Here is a 17,132-nt window from a genome sequence, read left to right as displayed (position 1 = left end):
GAAAATGGTGCGCACTTGCTCCAGCTGCGGCTCCAGCTTCACCTTCTTCCACTTCTCTGTCCACCCTTTCTCTCTCTGCCCGTTCTAACTCCATCTGGCGAATTTCTTCATCTGTATATTCGGGTTCATAAAGATATCCTTTGGCTGTGAGATGAAGTCAATGTTTTCAACGTCGCTGTCGTAGTCAGACATGTTGTCGCTAACTTTGCCAGCAGTCAACAATGAATGAAACAGCCGTGGCTGTCACCTGGCGGCAGCGCGCAGTGATAAGAAGGGAGAGAAAATAGTGCCAAGCGATTTCGAGGTCTGACTTTTTATTTGGCAACGGTTTTGTGATGCAAATATATCACTCTTTTGAACACATACTGTTTTGAGACGAAAAACGTTTTACTTTCGTGACCCCAACAAACTTGCCGGACTACTTTCGTCTGGACCAAAACTGGACAAGAACTGGACTCGCAGGATGCTGTCAGGGGTAAGTCAGTGTGTTTGCACGACACTATTGATGGGGATGCCATACAGATTCATGTCAAAAATCCCGAACTATCCCATTAAAGGGGTTTCTGATGATCTTTGTGAATGATTTACCTGAGAGATAAGAGCCAACACGAGTGAGAATCAAGCCAACTGTTTGTTGACATTCAACTTGCAGCGCTTCGTTGTAAAGACGTGAACGAAAAGCTTAAAAACGCTTACACGGGCAAAAACAATCCAGGATTGATTGGGCAGTGACTTGATAGCGAGGTCCTTTACCCAGCCACATATAAAAAGGTTGTAAGCCTCCGTACTCTTCCACGCTTTCATCTGTTTTGCGGTGTAGAAGGCCGTCTGCAACACCAGATAGTTCGAGATGTCGGGGAACTCGACTGAAGGGTTGTTTTCGAGCTCGTATGACAAATCCTTCTTTCCCAGACTGTAGGGGTCGATTCCATTGCACACAGCAATCTCCTGAATAGATCTAAAGCCAGACGTGGCTTCTAGATTACGAGCGTACTCTGATAACTCATCGCTAGGTGTCTGCGCTACGGCAGGCGTTTTGGTTTGGTTTTACCGGAAGTGAAATCACTAAGAAAAGTCACATGACCGAAACCCAAGAATAAGGGAAAAATGCAGCTCGTCATGTCTTCACCAAGTAGCTATAAAGTGTAAACTCCTCCTCTGTCCTGAATACGTGTCTGAAAACTTTTGTTCCAGTTTTCCCTCTGGCTGTTCCAAAGCGCTGACACTGGAGACTCCTTCCCTTCACAGAACACTTCACCACCTCCACGCTTACTGTACAAAGTATGAGCTGGTACTATAGACACGAAAGCATCTCCGAATACGCGTGTTAATAGAAACCTGTTATTTGCTGCTGTTCTCGAAAAATAATCAACAGCTTGGTGACCAATCAGAATCCACAATTCAGTCGTGCTGTGGTGTAAGAGGATTTAACTGGTGGCCCACAAAGAGCAGCTCTCCCTCAAGAGCATCACCAGCTCCTGATATCGCCTTAAGCCCCACAGTACATGTGCCTCGGCTGCTTAACTCCAGATCCGATTAAAAGATGCTGTGTAAGGGATCAAAAGGACAATTAAAAATCCTGTTATCAGCAGCGGCTTTGCAGTTAACACGCGTTGGCACTTGGCAGGGTTATCAGAGCAGAACTGCTCGAGGCTGAGACTTCAAGCTCGTCTTCCTCTCATCCGTCATCTTTTTGAGGTCGTGTGTTAGTGCAGACGCCAGAGGAGTGTTCATCGGGCCACATGGCTCTCTTTGCATTCAGATGCTATTAATCCTCTTGTATATTGACTTTTGGATGTTGAGTAGAACCCACTTCTGTTTTACACTGGGATGATGATGATTATTCCCCCGACCCCCCCCCCCCCAAAAAAAAAAAAAAAACAACCCACAAGTATACCACAGTGCTGCTGTATGGAATCAATTTTGTGCCAAAATGTTCATACAATACTTTTGAAATATCAAACAAAAACAATAAATCAAAATTTAAAAAAAAAGTCAATTTTTTTTTAGACTGGCAAACAAATTATTCGTGTAATCGTGCAAAATATCAGTCTATTGCTCTTCAGAAACCTTTTATTTTTGTTCCGCGTCTTTCTCAGTTTTGTTTGACGTAATTTATTTCGGTTGCGATTCCAGCTTTCTCGTTTGCGCTGCCTGACTTTTTGCTTGCAGTTTTGGCACAAACTTCACGTGTGGGCGGGCTGTCCAGGAACGCATTCCCATTGGCTAACTTGCGTTTGACTGACAGCTACGCTCAGCCATTCCCTACTCGGATTCTGGCGGACTGTTTGACGAGTGACCGATCCATTGACGGTAAACAAGGATCGAGTGGACTTCAGTGGCGACCATGATATTGAATTAATTCAACAAAGTGGATTAATTCAATATCATTAATTCAATGGATCGGTCACTCGTCAAACAGTCCGCCAGAATCCGAGTCGGAAATGGCCGCAACAGCCTCCGGGGAATGGCCGAGCGTAGCTGTCAGTCAAACGCAAGTTAGCCAATGGGAATGCATTCCTGGACAGCCCACCCACACGTGAAGTTTGTGCCAAAACTGCAAGCAAAAAGTCAGGCAGCGCAAACGAGAAAGCTGGAATCGCAACCGAAATAAATTACGTCAAACAAAACTGAAAAAGACGCGGAACAAAAATAAAAGGTTTCTGAAGAGTAATAGACTGATATTTTGCACGATTACACAATTTGTTTGCCAGTCTAAAAAAAAAATTTTTTTTTTTGAATTTTGATTTATCGTTTTTGTTTGATATTTCAAAAGTATAGTATGAACATTTTGGCACAAAATTGAGTCCATACTGCTGGGGTTCTGGTGAGTCGGAAGGTTGATTGATTATCTCTAACAGCAGCTTTGACAGTGGCGCTGCTACAAAACACAGCGTTGTATTCATGCACTTGTTCTAATACATCATTTCTATAGTAACAATTCATTCACAGGGACGGATTTAAAAAGAAAAAAGTAGTTCTTGATATAGTGAGGTATACTGTAAGCAGAAGTTTAACATTTACAGAAGGAGTCTCCAGTGTCAGTACTGTCTAACAGTCTGAGGTGAAGCTGGAACTGGAGCTTTTAGTTTTCCTACAGAGGAGTTCATGGTTTCTCGATAACAAGACAACACGGTTCTGAACGTCCCGTGGTGTTCACAATAAAATGGACATGATATTGTGTTGAATCACCTTTTCCATTTGAAGGTGGCTTGGGTGATGTTGATATATTGTGATAAATTATCTCGTACTACATTTTTTTAAAATAGAATCTTTAAAGGTAGACTGCCTTTCAGAGTTTTCAAGTGTAGGTCATAAAAAAATAAATAAATAAAATCCCTGACACCCAGTTATTTTTTCGTGGACCAAAAGGTACTGAATTCGAATCACAGATTTGCAATTTTATTAGTTTTTTTTTCCTAACAGAACAATTAATGAATTTAAGGCCACATGGCCTTAAATTCTCCACTATTATTTCTTGCTTCACCGTGACCCAATTCAAGATACTACGTCATGCATCACATGGTGGGCTTTCCCCGTTCACGTAAGGCGTTGTGGGATACAAATTTGAAACAGGAGAGGAAAATGGAGGATGTGAGTGTGCGAATGAAACGTGGAAGACCGATTACAGTAACGGAAAGTGAGAAGAAATATGTTATCGACCAGCTGGGAGGTCCGTATGGTGAAATACCGTGACCGAGGTCTTGAAAGTACTGAGCGAGGCCCTCTGGGCCGAGGTCCGTATTCAAGGCCGAGGTCACGGTATTTCACCATACGGACTGACCTTAAGCTGGTAAATAATATATTTATTTTTTTCTTTACCAAATTCTAACAGAAAACAAGAGCGCCCAGAAGGGAAAACCGAGCCGAGCCGCCATTTTGAATCCTCATTCACGGCTGTAATGCAAATGGCTTCCTCCTCGGAATACAAGTGCACTTCCATGGCAGGAAAAAAAAACTACATTTTGCCACCTATGTTGTCCCCTGTTTATACAAATAGGAGTCATTCAGGATTCAGCCATGTTTTTGCTCGGCGTTAGCAAGTTAGAGGTTTTTAGCTTTCTCCTGAAATGTTTTCTTTTATTTCTTCTTCCTCAGGGGAGTAAAACTCGCTTTCGCTGTGAACACTGTCGTTAGCGCTATCCATGCTGTAAAATTAATGCTATTCTCCTGAGAAATGCTGGCAAAAATTTATAATATTTTTGATAATCTTATTTAAAAAAAAAAAAAAAGAGAAATGTTGACAAAAATTGCTACTATGTTTGTTGTTGTGAATGAGCGAGTTGCCAGAGGTCCATAACCGGGGTCCGTAACTCTCCAGCCAATCAGAGCGCAGGATTTGATGGAAACTGCACCGCGAAAAAATTAAGACGTTATGCTGCGAAGGAAAGGAAACGCAGGACCAAACTAATAAATGTCGGCGCTCAGCGAGCACCGCGGTGTGATCAGCTGTTCGTTTAGCAACAGGATGATGGAACGGTCAGTGCACGGTCAAAGGGAAGCCTGCGCATACGCACATGGACTTCCTCTGTCTGCTTGACTGCACGAAGCAAGTGATTTCACGCACATAATTTGCTCTGGAATCCCCTGAAATTAAATAACTTCCCAGCCACAGAATGGCCTGATGAGTTTGTGAGATATTACAGAAATCAACATACATCATCATGACCAAATTTCACAGGTAACTAAATTCCACCGATTTTATTAAATGGAAAGGCCGTCGAGCTTTAAAACTTTTTTTTTTTTTTTTGGTCCTTTTCAGTGTTATGTAGACCTTAAGTCGTGAACAGCACATGATTGGGTTTGCTGTTATCAGAAAGTAATCAGTGTTGGGGTGGTGTGGTGAGACCTGAGACAAAGCAGAGCTGCTGTTCCCAACCCGAAGTTGATTATTTTCTTGTAACTGCACGTCTGTTCCACATTTTATACCTCTCTTCACCAGATCCTTGAAATGATACTCGTTTCTGATTGGTCAGTCATGGCATTCTACAATCTGTTAATTCTGGATAACCAACTGTTGCTATGGACCGCGACATTAGTGGAAGCAATACAATAATTTTTTTTTAAATCAATATTTCGTGTCAAAGTATTGATTTCTATAGCAAGTAGATGTGTAATTAAGTGCACTAATGGACAGTGAGCCAGTCATTATTGCAAAATGAGCCCCTTCAGAGTCGTTCAACCCCCTTCCACTTCGCATCATGGTCCTGCATCAGGGTTTCTTTGTGATGATGTCTGGCTCACTGTACATTATCCCCTACTTCACCAACCAGTTAGCAGACCCGTGTATTGTGATTCATGCCGTGTATCATAGAAATGTGATTAAGTATGGTGATAGGTTTTTGTCATATGGCTCAGGCCTAGTTTGCAGTTTCCACTCAACATGATCACTCTGTGACCTACTTGTTATGTAACTTTAGGTTCCTTAGTGCTGTAAGCAATTCTACCATATATCAGGCTACATTTAGTCCAGAATCGGATCAGGCTCTCATTCTTTCTTCCCTCTGATGACGAATCCAACGTTTTATGTTAATATTGGTTGGATACTGGATGAATTAGGGATGGGATGTAAAACAGCCTATCTGTGTATCTCTCTCCCTCTATGTATATGTAATATAAAGTGCCTTGAAAAAGTATTCATCCCCCTTGGTGTTTGCCCTGTTTTGTCGCATTACAATCTGGAATTAAAATGGATTTTTGGGGGGTTAGCACCATTTGATTTACACAACATGCCGACCACTTTAAAGTTGCACTTTTTTTTTTTTTTTATTGTGACACAAGATTTAAAAAAAAAAAAACAGATCTGTAGTGTGCATAGATATTCACCCTCCTCAAAGTTAACGCTTTGTAGAGCCACCTTTTGCTGCAATTACAGCTGCAAGTCTCTTGGGCTATGTCTCTATTAGCTTAGCACATCTAGCCACTGGGATTTTTGCCCATTCCTCAAGGCAAAACTGCTTCAGCTTAGATGGGTTGTGTTGGTGTACAGCAATCTTCAAGTTATGCCACAGATTCTCAATTGGATTGAGGTCTGAGCTTTGATTAGGCCATTCCAAGACATTTAAATGTTTCCTTTTAAACCACTCCAGTGTAGCTTTAGCAGTATGTTTAGGGTCATTGTCCTGCTGGAACGTGAACCTTTGTCCCAGTCTCAAACCTCTGGCCGACTCAGACAGGTTTTCCTCCAGAATTACCCTGGATTTAGCGCCATCCATCTTTCCATCAGTCCTGACCAGGTTTCCTGTCCCTGTAGATGAAAAATATCCTCACAGCATGATGCTGCCACCACCATGCTTCACTGTAAGGATGGTGTTCTCAGGGTGTTGGGTTTGTGCCACACGTGGCATTTCCCATGATGGCCATAAGGTTCAGTTTTTGTCTCATTTGACCAGAGGATCTTCTTCCATGTGTTTGGGGAGTCTGCCACCTGCTGCTGGGCAAACTCCAAATGTGTTTTCTTCAGCGATGGCTTTTTTTCTGGCCACTCTTCCATAAAGCCCCGCTCTGTGGAGTGTACGGCTTAAAGTGGTCCTATGGACAGATTCTCCCATCTCCGCTGTGGATCTTTGCAGCTCCTTCAGTGTTATCTTTGGTGTCTTTGCTGCATCTCTGATTAATGCCCTCCTTGCCCGGTCTGTGAGTTTTGGTGGGCGGCCTTCTCTTGTCAGGTTTGTAGTGGTGCCATATTCTTTCCATTTTACTGTAATGGATTTAATGATGCTCCCTGGGATATTCAAAATTTGGGATATTTTTTTGTAACCCATCCCTGATCTATACTTCTCCACAACTTTGTCTCTGACCTGTTTGGAGGCTTCTTGGTTTTCACGTTGCTTGCTTAGTCGTGTTGCAGAGTCAGGGTCCTTCCAGAACACGTTGATTTATACAGACATCATGTGACACTTTGATTGCACACAGGTGGATCTTAATCAACTAATTATGCGACTTATGAAGTGAATTGGTTGGACCAGCTCTTATTTAAGGGTTTCATACGAAAGGGGGTGAATACTTATGCACACTCCAGATTTCTTTTTTTTTCATCTTAATTATTGTTTGTGTCACAATAAAAGAAAAAACAAAACAATATGCACCTTTAAAGTTGTAGGCATGTTGTGTAAATCAAATGGTGCTACACTTCCCTGAAATCCATTTTAATTCCAACTTGTAATGCGACAAAACAGGATGAACACCAAGGGGGATGAATACTTTTGCAAGGCACTGTACGGTATATGCACACACAGAGTATGGTGCAAAAGTCTTAATCACATGTAAAGAAATGCTGTAGGCCAAAAATGGCTTTAAAAATAATGAAATATTTCAACGTGGGGGGGAAAAAATGCTATAAACAGCAGTAAGCCATAATAAATGAAACAAAGTCAATATTTGGTGTGAGACGACCCCTTGCTTTAAAAAAAAAAAAATTCTCAGGCACAACGAGTGTAGTTTGAGAAAGAAATGAGCTGTAGGTTTTACTGAGCATCTTGCAGAACCAGCCACAGTTCTTCTGGACACTTTGACTGTTGCACTCGCTTCTTAATTTTGCAGCAAAACCCAGGAGCCGTCATTATGTCTTGTTTTTTTTTTTTTTTTTTTAATCTGAAAAGTCGTCTCTTATGTAATATGCTGCTCAGAAACAAACTTTTCCCCCCTGTAACATTTAGTTTTGCATTTTTATTTGCTGTTTGTGTGCCGTCTCTAAAACAACTTCATTGCCTTCTACTGGTGTGATGTAGTTTAGTTTTTGTCTCATTAGTGTTGCTGTTTTTTTTAAATTACAATCCTGATCTTAATTCCTGTTGGAAAATCTCTCTCACACACACAAGCACAATTTTATTCCCTTTGTTTGTGTGTCTTTAGCACGGTGCGTGTGTGAATGCCATGGACTTGTGGCAGTTCACCCCCCTGCATGAGGCGGCGTCTAAAAACCGCGTGGAGGTTTGTTCCCTCCTTCTGAGTCACGGGGCTGATCCCACGCTGGTCAACTGTCACGGCAAGAGCGCAGTGGACATGGCCCCCACACCCGAGCTCAAAGAGAGACTCACATGTGAGCACATTTACTCTTCTGCTGCTGCTGCTTCTTGTCTAAACTTTGCTATTATGTTCCTCAGAACATTCTTGTGCAGCTTTATTATTCTCTTATTTACCCATTTTTAATTGATGGTTTTTTAGTCTGGGGAAACACCTACCCATCAACTTGAAAGCCCTTAGTAATATTACAAAAGAAAGCTGTAAGAATTCTAACTTTTTCTTCATTTACTGAACACACTTCTCATGTTTTTAAAAGGCTGAACATTTCTCAAATTTTGTGATATAGTCTTATATTGTAATTCTACACTACCGTTCAAAAGTTTGGGGTCACCCAGACAATTTTGTGTTTTCCATGAAAAGTCACACTTTTATTTCCCACCATAAATTGTAAAATGAATAGAAAATATAGTCGAGACATTTTTCTGGCCATTTTGAGCATTTAATCGACCCCACAAATGTGATGCTCCAGAAACTCAATCTGCTCAAAGGAAGGTCAGTTTTATAGCTTCTCTAAAGAGCTCAACTGTTTTCAGCTGTGCGAACATGATTGTACAAGGGTTTTCTAATCATCCATTAGCCTTCTGAGGCAATGAGCAAACACATTGTACCATTAGAACACTGGAGTGAGAGTTGCTGGAAATGGGCCTCTATACACCTATGGAGATATTGCACCAAAAACCACACATTTGCAGCTAGAATAGTCATTTACCACATTAGCAATGTATAGAGTGGATTTCTGATTAGTTTAAAGTGATCTTCATTGAAAAGAACAGTGCTTTTCTTTCAAAAATAAGGACATTTCAAAGTGACCCCAAACTTTTGAACGGTAGTGTATAGATAGTTTTCACTGACATCACGGCATCCCGGGGAACGCCCCCCAGCCACCATCTTGTGGGGCAAACAAAACGGACCATCGCCACTACTGGCTACGTTATCTCAGACGAATTTAAAAAGTTATATACCGTATTTTCTGGACTAGAGTGCACCTGTATATAAGCCGCATCCGCTCTATTTTAAAAAAAATTTTTTTAAAAAGATATACAAGCCGCACCGGGCTATAAGCCGCAGATATCTATGTTGAAAAATTAGATATTTAGTGCATGTACAGAACGATTTTGTACTGTAAATGTACATGTATGTACCTGAACAGATTCTTTCCGAACAGTGCCTTTTAACACGGCAGCAACTTTGCTGATTAAAACGGAACAGAACCAAGAGAAAATAACCGGTATTTATTTACCTTCATTTCTCCTGTGTTTGAAACCACAAGTCACTTTAATCATCTTGGCTGGATTTGAAAATAATTACCAGTTAGTAATTTGTCGTGCGTGTTCTATCTGCTAAAGATCTGCTAATTCTTCTTTGCATTGATTTTTCGTCTATCTTATTTTTGATTCTACTTCCGGTTAGAGCGCCGCTAGCGGTGGAAGAAAAATCCACAGAATAGCCGCACCTTTGTATAAGCCGCATGGTTCAAAACCTAGGAAAAAAGTAGCGGCTTATAGTCCAGAAAATACGGTAGTCAGTTTTCTAAAATAAAGATCAATGTCGGCAAAATCAAGCAAACAGAAGTATATAGATACACATCTCACGGTATGCAGCCAAACTGGCCTTGATTGGGGGAATTGACCCCTACGAAGTGGACAAAGATGCATTTTCAAGTGACTATGCAGGGCTGCCAAAGCCTGAAACTGCCAAAGCCTGCTCCAAAGCCTGAAACTGACTTCATCAAACTTTAAAGGCTGTCTGATATATACAACTTTATATATTCTACAGCCCGCCTTTTGGCGGATGCCGCCTGAATCGCGCAGATCCGATTTTTTTTTTTAGGGGGGGCGTGGGAGTGTCTGATTATAATTTCAAAGTACATTCTGTATTAAAATTACTAAATAAGCAAATCCGTTACAGTCCATGGAACAGGAAGTATAAGGATGAGAAAAAAACAGTTTAAATCGCAAAGCTGCGCACATTTGCGCAGTCCTGCACACCGCTCGGGCTGCGCAAATGTGCTCAGCTTTCCGATTTAAACTGTTTTTTTCTCATCCTTATACTTCCTGTTTCATGGACTGTAACGGATTTGCTTATTTAGTAATTTTAATACAGAATTTACTTTGAAATTATAATCAGACACTCCAACGCCCCCCCCTAAAAAAAAAATCGTATCTGCGCGATTCAGGCGGCATCCGCCAAAAGGCGCGCTGTTTGCATCCCAAACACAAATCAAATCATACAGAATAGACCTAAAATGTTTTTCAAAAATGACCCTTGCATGAGTGAAGTGACAAGTTTCAAATAGAAACATGACAAACGAGCGATATTAAGTGTACATTACAATGTAAACGTACACTCCGCAGTTCCAGTTAGGCATTCTCCAGAGATTGTTCACATGATGTTTTGGTTTCCAAAAACAAACTTAAACACAATTGATTGTTTATTTAAACAACTTACCACTGACGCATCGAGTGATCTTTGTCCGTCGTCGACTTGACACTGAAATGTCGCAGTTATTATCTCTCAAAAACCAAACCAGTATAAACCGGCACAAACCGTTTCACTCAGGTTTTATTCAGTTCCTTTTTGGACGAGGTTCTTACTGCACAGCGGGTCAGCTTATTTATCTCTCTGACGAATTTCTTGTGAATTCCTTAAATCAGCTTCTCATGCTACTCCTTCCGATTCTGACTAGACGCCACTAGGTAGTCTTTCAGACAAGTGGAGCAAAAAAAAAAAAACCACCTCTGAGCTCATAGCCAATTTGTCTGACCAGCCTTTTCAGAAAAAGTGCAGCACAAAGCCGAAGGATAAAAGCTGTGTCTTAATTTAAGATGGTGTCTCAAACCAGAACGTGCCGGGAAATGTACCCATGTACATGGTCTCGCGTGCCGTCTCCCCACTTTCTCCTGTTTTTGTTCTGCTCTTCCTCAGATGAGTTTAAGGGTCACTCGCTGCTCCAGGCGGCGCGGGAGGCTGACATGGCCAAAGTGAAGAAGACGCTCGCTCTGGAGATCATCAACTTCAAACACCCACAGACCCATGAGACTGCACTGGTGAGTTCTCCCGTCACACACCTGCCAGACCTCTGGAATTTTAACATCGGCGTACACTGCTGTAAATTATCACTAAAAAAAACCTAGCAAAAGATCAAAAGTTTTCTTCTCCCCAATCAAAATTGAACATCTCGGTTTAGAACGGTGATATTAGCCGACTTTGTAGAAGCCCTGCCCCCTTGCCCTCATCTCACATTAGGAATGCTGCATTTCATTTACTTTGGAGGACGTGGAAGTCGGAAGTCTGGTTACTTCACTTTTAATTTGTGTTTGAGCTACAAAGGGTGGTGGGGGGACATGGACACCTCCATACTCCGTCTTTTTTTTTTTTTTTAAAGCACCAAGCTTGCCAGCTAACTGTGAGGGATGAACATCTCCCTCCTCAAAATAAGGGGGTATTTTCCGAGTTGAGGGTGGTGTTATGACTCATCCATTTTAGTAAGGCGACTCATTTTAGATTTTTCGGATCACGGATCCGCTGGCGGCAGTTAAATACTACCGCTAGAAAAATAAAAAGTCTGTGCGTATTTTTTTTATTTTAACCGCCGAAACATACAAAAAGAAATGTAAAAAAAAAAAAAAAAGTCGCATTTTTCTTGTAACAGCACTGTATCCTTGGTACTAGGTCATATTTCTTTACGTAAAAAGTATTAGAATCGCAAATACAAACGACAATGTGTGTTGTATATATCCACTTCAGCCGAGTCCAAAAACGAAATTATTTACAACATTGAGTATTCACTTGAATGTTTTTATGGTATTTACGACCACTTTACGACAGTGCTGACCATGGCTGACGCTGACAGCATGGATTCCGAGCTATAGCCTCAACTGTACATAAGCATAAAGTGTGGTAAAGAAAAGTCTTTTCACTGTCTCACTAACCAAAACGTGGGCGAGTTCATCTCTCAAGCGTTGAAAATAAACAATGAAAAGATCAAAACGATCTTTGGTTCTCAGAAAGAAGGTGGTGATGTAACGAGCGCGATGCCGAATATGCCTGCCATAACGTTAGTTCACGATTTTGGCTGCAAGTATCTGACTGTGGAATTAGAAGAGGATGGTGCCGCAGAGAGTCCTATCAAAGCAAGTAGCACGAACGTATCAGCCTTCGATGTGCTCATGAGAGCTCAACGGTCATATGACCACATACCTTCAGAGAAGTAAGTACTGGAATGCTAGTCCGTGTTATAAACTTGGACACAAGAACACACACACATACACGTGTGTATATATGTGTGTGTATGTATATATATATATATATATATATATATATATATATATATATATAAATAAAAACCCGATTCCAAAAAAGTTGGGACAAAGTACAAATTGTAAATAAAAACAGAATGCAATAATTTACAAATCTCAAAAACTGATATCGTATTCACAATAGAACATAGACAACATATCAAATGTCGAAAGTGAGACATTTTGAAATTTCATGCCAAATATTGGCTCATTTGAAATTTCATGACAGCAACACATCTCAAAAAAGTTGGGACGGGGGCAATAAGAGGCTGGAAAAGTTAAAGGTACAAAAAAGGAACAGCTGGAGGACCAAATTGCAACTCATTAGGTCAATTGGCAATAGGTCATTAACATGACTGGGTATAAAAAGAGCATCTTGGAGTGGCAGCGGCTCTCAGAAGTAAAGATGGGAAGAGGATCACCAATCCCCCTAATTCTGCACCGACAAATAGTGGAGCAATATCAGAAAGGAGTTCGACAGTGTAAAATTGCAAAGAGTTTGAACATATCATCATCTACAGTGCATAATATCATCAAAAGATTCAGAGAATCTGGAAGAATCTCTGTGTGTAAGGGTCAAGGCCGGAAAACCATACTGGGTGCCCGTGATCTTCGGGCCCTTAGACGGCACTGCATCATATACAGGCATGCTTCTGTATTGGAAATCACAAAATGGGCTCAGGAATATTTCCAGAGAACATTATCTGTGAACACAATTCACCGTGCCATCCGCCGTTGCCAGCTAAAACTCTATAGTTCAAAGAAGAAGCCGTATCTAAACATGATCCAGAAGCGCAGACGTCTTCTCTGGGCCAAGGCTCATTTAAAATGGACTGTGGCAAAGTGGAAAACTGTTCTGTGGTCAGACGAATCAAAATTTGAAGTTCTTTCTGGAAATCAGGGACGCCATGTCATTCGGACTAAAGAGGAGAAGGACGACCCAAGTTGTTATCGGCGCTCAGTTCAGAAGCCTGCATCTCTGATGGTGTGGGGTTGCATTAGTGCGTGTGGGCAGCTTACACATCTGGAAAGACACCATCAATGCTGAAAGGTATATCCAGATTCTAGAGCAACATATGCTCCCATCCAGACGACGTCTCTTTCAGGGAAGATCTTGCATTTTCCAACATGACAATGCCAAACCACATACTGCATCAATTACAGCATCATGGCTGCGTAGAAGAAGGGTCCGGGTACTGAACTGGCCAGCCTGCAGTCCAGATCTTTCACCCATAGAAAACATTTGGCGCATCATAAAACGGAAGATACGACAAAAAAGTCCTAAGACAGTTGAGCAACTAGAATCCTACATTAGACAAGAATGGATTAACATTCCTATCCCTAAACTTGAGCAACTTGTCTCCTCAGTCCCCAGACGTTTACAGACTGTTGTAAAGAGAAAAGGGGATGTCTCACAGTGGTAAACATGGCCTTGTCCCAACTTTTTTGAGATGTGTGTTGTTGTCATGAAATTTAAAATCACCTAATTTTTCTCTTTAAATGATACATTTTCTCAGTTTAAACATTTGATATGTCATCTATGTTCTATTCTGAATAAAATATGGAATTTTGAAACTTCCACATCATTGCATTCCGTTTTTATTTACAATTTGTACTTTGTCCCAACTTTTTTGGAATCGGGGTTGTGTGTGTGTGTGTGTGTGTGTGTGTGTGTGTGTGTGTGTAAATCTTAATCCGACATTGAAATTTTGCCATGCAAAAAAAAAAAAATTGGACAAGGACACTTTTATTTTGACCGACATCAAAAATATGTTGAAAAAAATCCATGAACCTAAAGATAAAAAAATGGGTGACCTAAAGATGCAGACGCTAGAAACTTTTTCATGCACACCTTATTACTACTGTACATAAAGTTTTTTTGTCCTTGAAGAAGAAGAACGTGTGCATGTAAACTTTACTGATGTCTGCATCTTCACTAAAGCAGATGAGCAGTAGCTCCACCCCCTGCCCCCTTTCAGCAGGACTGTGCATTATTCTTAGGGCTTGGCAGGTACAGTACGCTCGCACCATCACACCACCCGGAGAACCTGTGGATAATTATCCCTTTATCACCAGCGTTGGTCGACTCGGACATGTTGCATGTTCCTCGTGTGCATAGAGGCCTTCTGCCACCAGTTTAAAGCTAGACGGCCTTTCGATTTTATAAAATTTAGTTCCCTCTGAAATTTGGTCATTGTGATGTATGTTTATTTCTGTAATATCTCAAAAAAAAAAAAACCCAGGCCGTTCTGTGGCTGGGAAGTTATTTAATTTGAGCTGATTCCCGAGCAAATAATGTGCATGAAATCGCTCGCTCCGCGCAGACAGAGGAAGTGTGCGCGTGTGCAGGTTTCCCTCTGACCCTGCACCGACAGTTCCATCATTCTGCCGCTAAACGAACAGCTGATCACACCGAGGTGCTCGCTGAGCGCCGATATTTACGGTATTAGCTTGGCCCTGCGTTTCCTTTCCTTCGCAACATAACGTCTTTTCTTCTCGCTTTCCGCTAGTGTAGTCGGGCTTTCACGTTTCATTCACGTCCTCCATTTTCCTCTCCCTTTTCAAATTTGTATCCCACAATGCCTTGCGTGAACGGGGAAAGCCCACCACGTGATGCATGACGTAGTATCTTGAATTGGGTCACGGTGAAGCAGGAAAAAATAGTGGAGAATTTAGGGCCATGTGGCTTTAAATTCATTAATTGTTCTATTTTCAAAAAAAAAAAAATTGGAAGTCTGTGATTTTTGAATTCGGTAGCTTTCGGTCCACTCAACAAAAATAACTGGGTGTCGGGGGAAAATTATTTTTATGACCTACACTTATAGAAAAATCTGAAAGGCAGACAAGCTTTAAGCAAATGACTTAATTTGGTGTTTTATGTCCAAATAGTGTTACTTTAGTTTGCGCCCAAGCTTTTTATTTTTTTATTTTTTTAACATTAGCTGCGTTAGCCTCATAGCTTCTACAACTAGCCCAAGAGCATTAGCTCAAAATTGAGTCCAACCCGGAACAAATTAGTAACAAGCTGAATTTTTCAGAATATGTTCAGAATACCCTTAGGAATAACATACTAAAAGTCCCTGAGAATCCACCTTGTGCTCTCTGAGAAATTCAAGATGGCGTCCAAAATGCCCGCCGATTGTAGATTTTTCAATATCTCACGGATAAAACATAATATAAATGCAATTAAAATGTTAAATTATGTTCTCTCATACAAGCAATGCAAATTCACCATTGTCACACTGTTAAAATTAAAATTAACCAAGATTACAAGGTCATTAATGTGGAAATTACATGGAATTTGATGGTTGACATGATTGACAGATTAGCTTAGTAGGCTACCTACATACATGAACATGATGCAAGACAACAATTAGACATCAATTTCCTTAATATTTAGTGCATCTTTAAGCTTTGATAAAATATTAAAGGGAAATTAAATTTGAGAACTCTATCTTCTAAAACTACAATGGCAAGCTGTTTCAGTACACTTCAACATTCCGGCAACTTTCATGACAAAAAGGTCTGCCTCAATAAAAGCTCTTGCTTATAAACAATGAGTAGACTTAAACACTTCTCAGTGCCTCAGTTGTAATGCTTGGACCTTTGTTGTACCATCAATGAAGTAGGGAATTTGTTCAAGCTTGTTTAAGGGTGGAAAAAAATTAATCTTTGAGTTTCTAGCGCCAGTCTTTACTACTAGCAATGCCAGTGTGTTCGGACAAAAAATGACTAAACTCAGCATGACCTTTTAAAAATGACTGAACTCAGCATGACCTTTTAACATGCCATTTTTCATTTTACACCACCAATTTACTTGAATTGATATTAATGAAAATAAGTGCTCCAACCCCTAGTAATTGTTTGTTGTTTTGTGAACAGAATAGGATGATACGGAGTGAATGAGTAACCAATGGATCCACGCTATACACAAATATACTGTTATAATAATGTGTACATTGTTATTATATAATGTTAATACACAATGTAATTAATACACACATGTTGGAATTTACTCTCCTACCCTACAAAACATATATTCTGACCTTTTAATTGCATTAATATTTTGTTTTGGGCCTGAGATATGGGCAGATCTCCATTTGGCGGCCATTTTGGACGCCATCTTGAATTTCTCAGAGAGCACAAGGGGGATTTCCGGGGACTTTTAGTATGTTATTCCTAAAGGTATTCTGAACATATTCTGAAATTTTCAGCTTGTTACTAATTTGTTCCAGGTATAACCCTATTACTCCTGGGCTAAACCCCAAGTCAGGAAAAAGTTGGGATGGTATGGAAAACGAAAGCAGTGGTTTCTAAATGTGCTTTGACTTGTATTTCACTGCAGACAGGACGAACCCACAATATTTCACGTTTTGTCTGGATAGCTTTATTTTATTTGTTAATATCCATTCCTGTGTTTCAGGCCTGCAGCCCATTTCAAAAAATGTTGGGATGGGGTCAATTTAGGGGTAATAATGACTCAAACAATTCAATAATGATGTGATTTCGAACAGGTGATGTCAACAGGTGACTGCAATCCTGATTTGGTACAAAATCAGTATCCAGGAAAGGCGTCGTCTGTGAGGAGCAAGCTTGACAGCGAATGTATGAGAAAATTATTGAAATGTTTGAAAACAATGTTCCTAAAACAAAGCTATGATGGGATTTGGATATTTCACCCCCCCTACGGTGCATGATATCATGAAACGATTCAAAGAGTCTGAAGGAATTTCAGTGTGTAAAGGGCAAGGGCTCGAGCCTAAGCCGAACACCCGTGACCCGCAATCCCTCAGACAGCACTGCATCAAG

The 17,132-nt window shown here is 40.7% G+C and overlaps 1 protein-coding gene across 2 annotated transcripts in view; it reads left to right on the top strand.

Moving 5' to 3' along the window:
- The window catches only part of tnksa (tankyrase, TRF1-interacting ankyrin-related ADP-ribose polymerase a), a 429,478-nt gene that overhangs the window by 304,718 nt on the left and 107,628 nt on the right, over positions 1 to 17,132 (top strand). For both annotated transcript variants that reach the window (XM_060935943.1, XM_060935942.1), the window contains exons 8-9: positions 7,855 to 8,041; positions 10,951 to 11,072. In XM_060935943.1, the coding sequence (XP_060791926.1) occupies positions 7,855 to 8,041; positions 10,951 to 11,072 (309 nt within the window). The remainder of the gene's footprint in view (positions 1 to 7,854; positions 8,042 to 10,950; positions 11,073 to 17,132) is intronic.

This window comes from Neoarius graeffei, chromosome 12 (assembly GCF_027579695.1).
Source record: "Neoarius graeffei isolate fNeoGra1 chromosome 12, fNeoGra1.pri, whole genome shotgun sequence".
NCBI lineage: Eukaryota > Metazoa > Chordata > Actinopteri > Siluriformes > Ariidae > Neoarius > Neoarius graeffei.
This window is presented reverse-complemented; position numbering and strand designations above follow the sequence as displayed.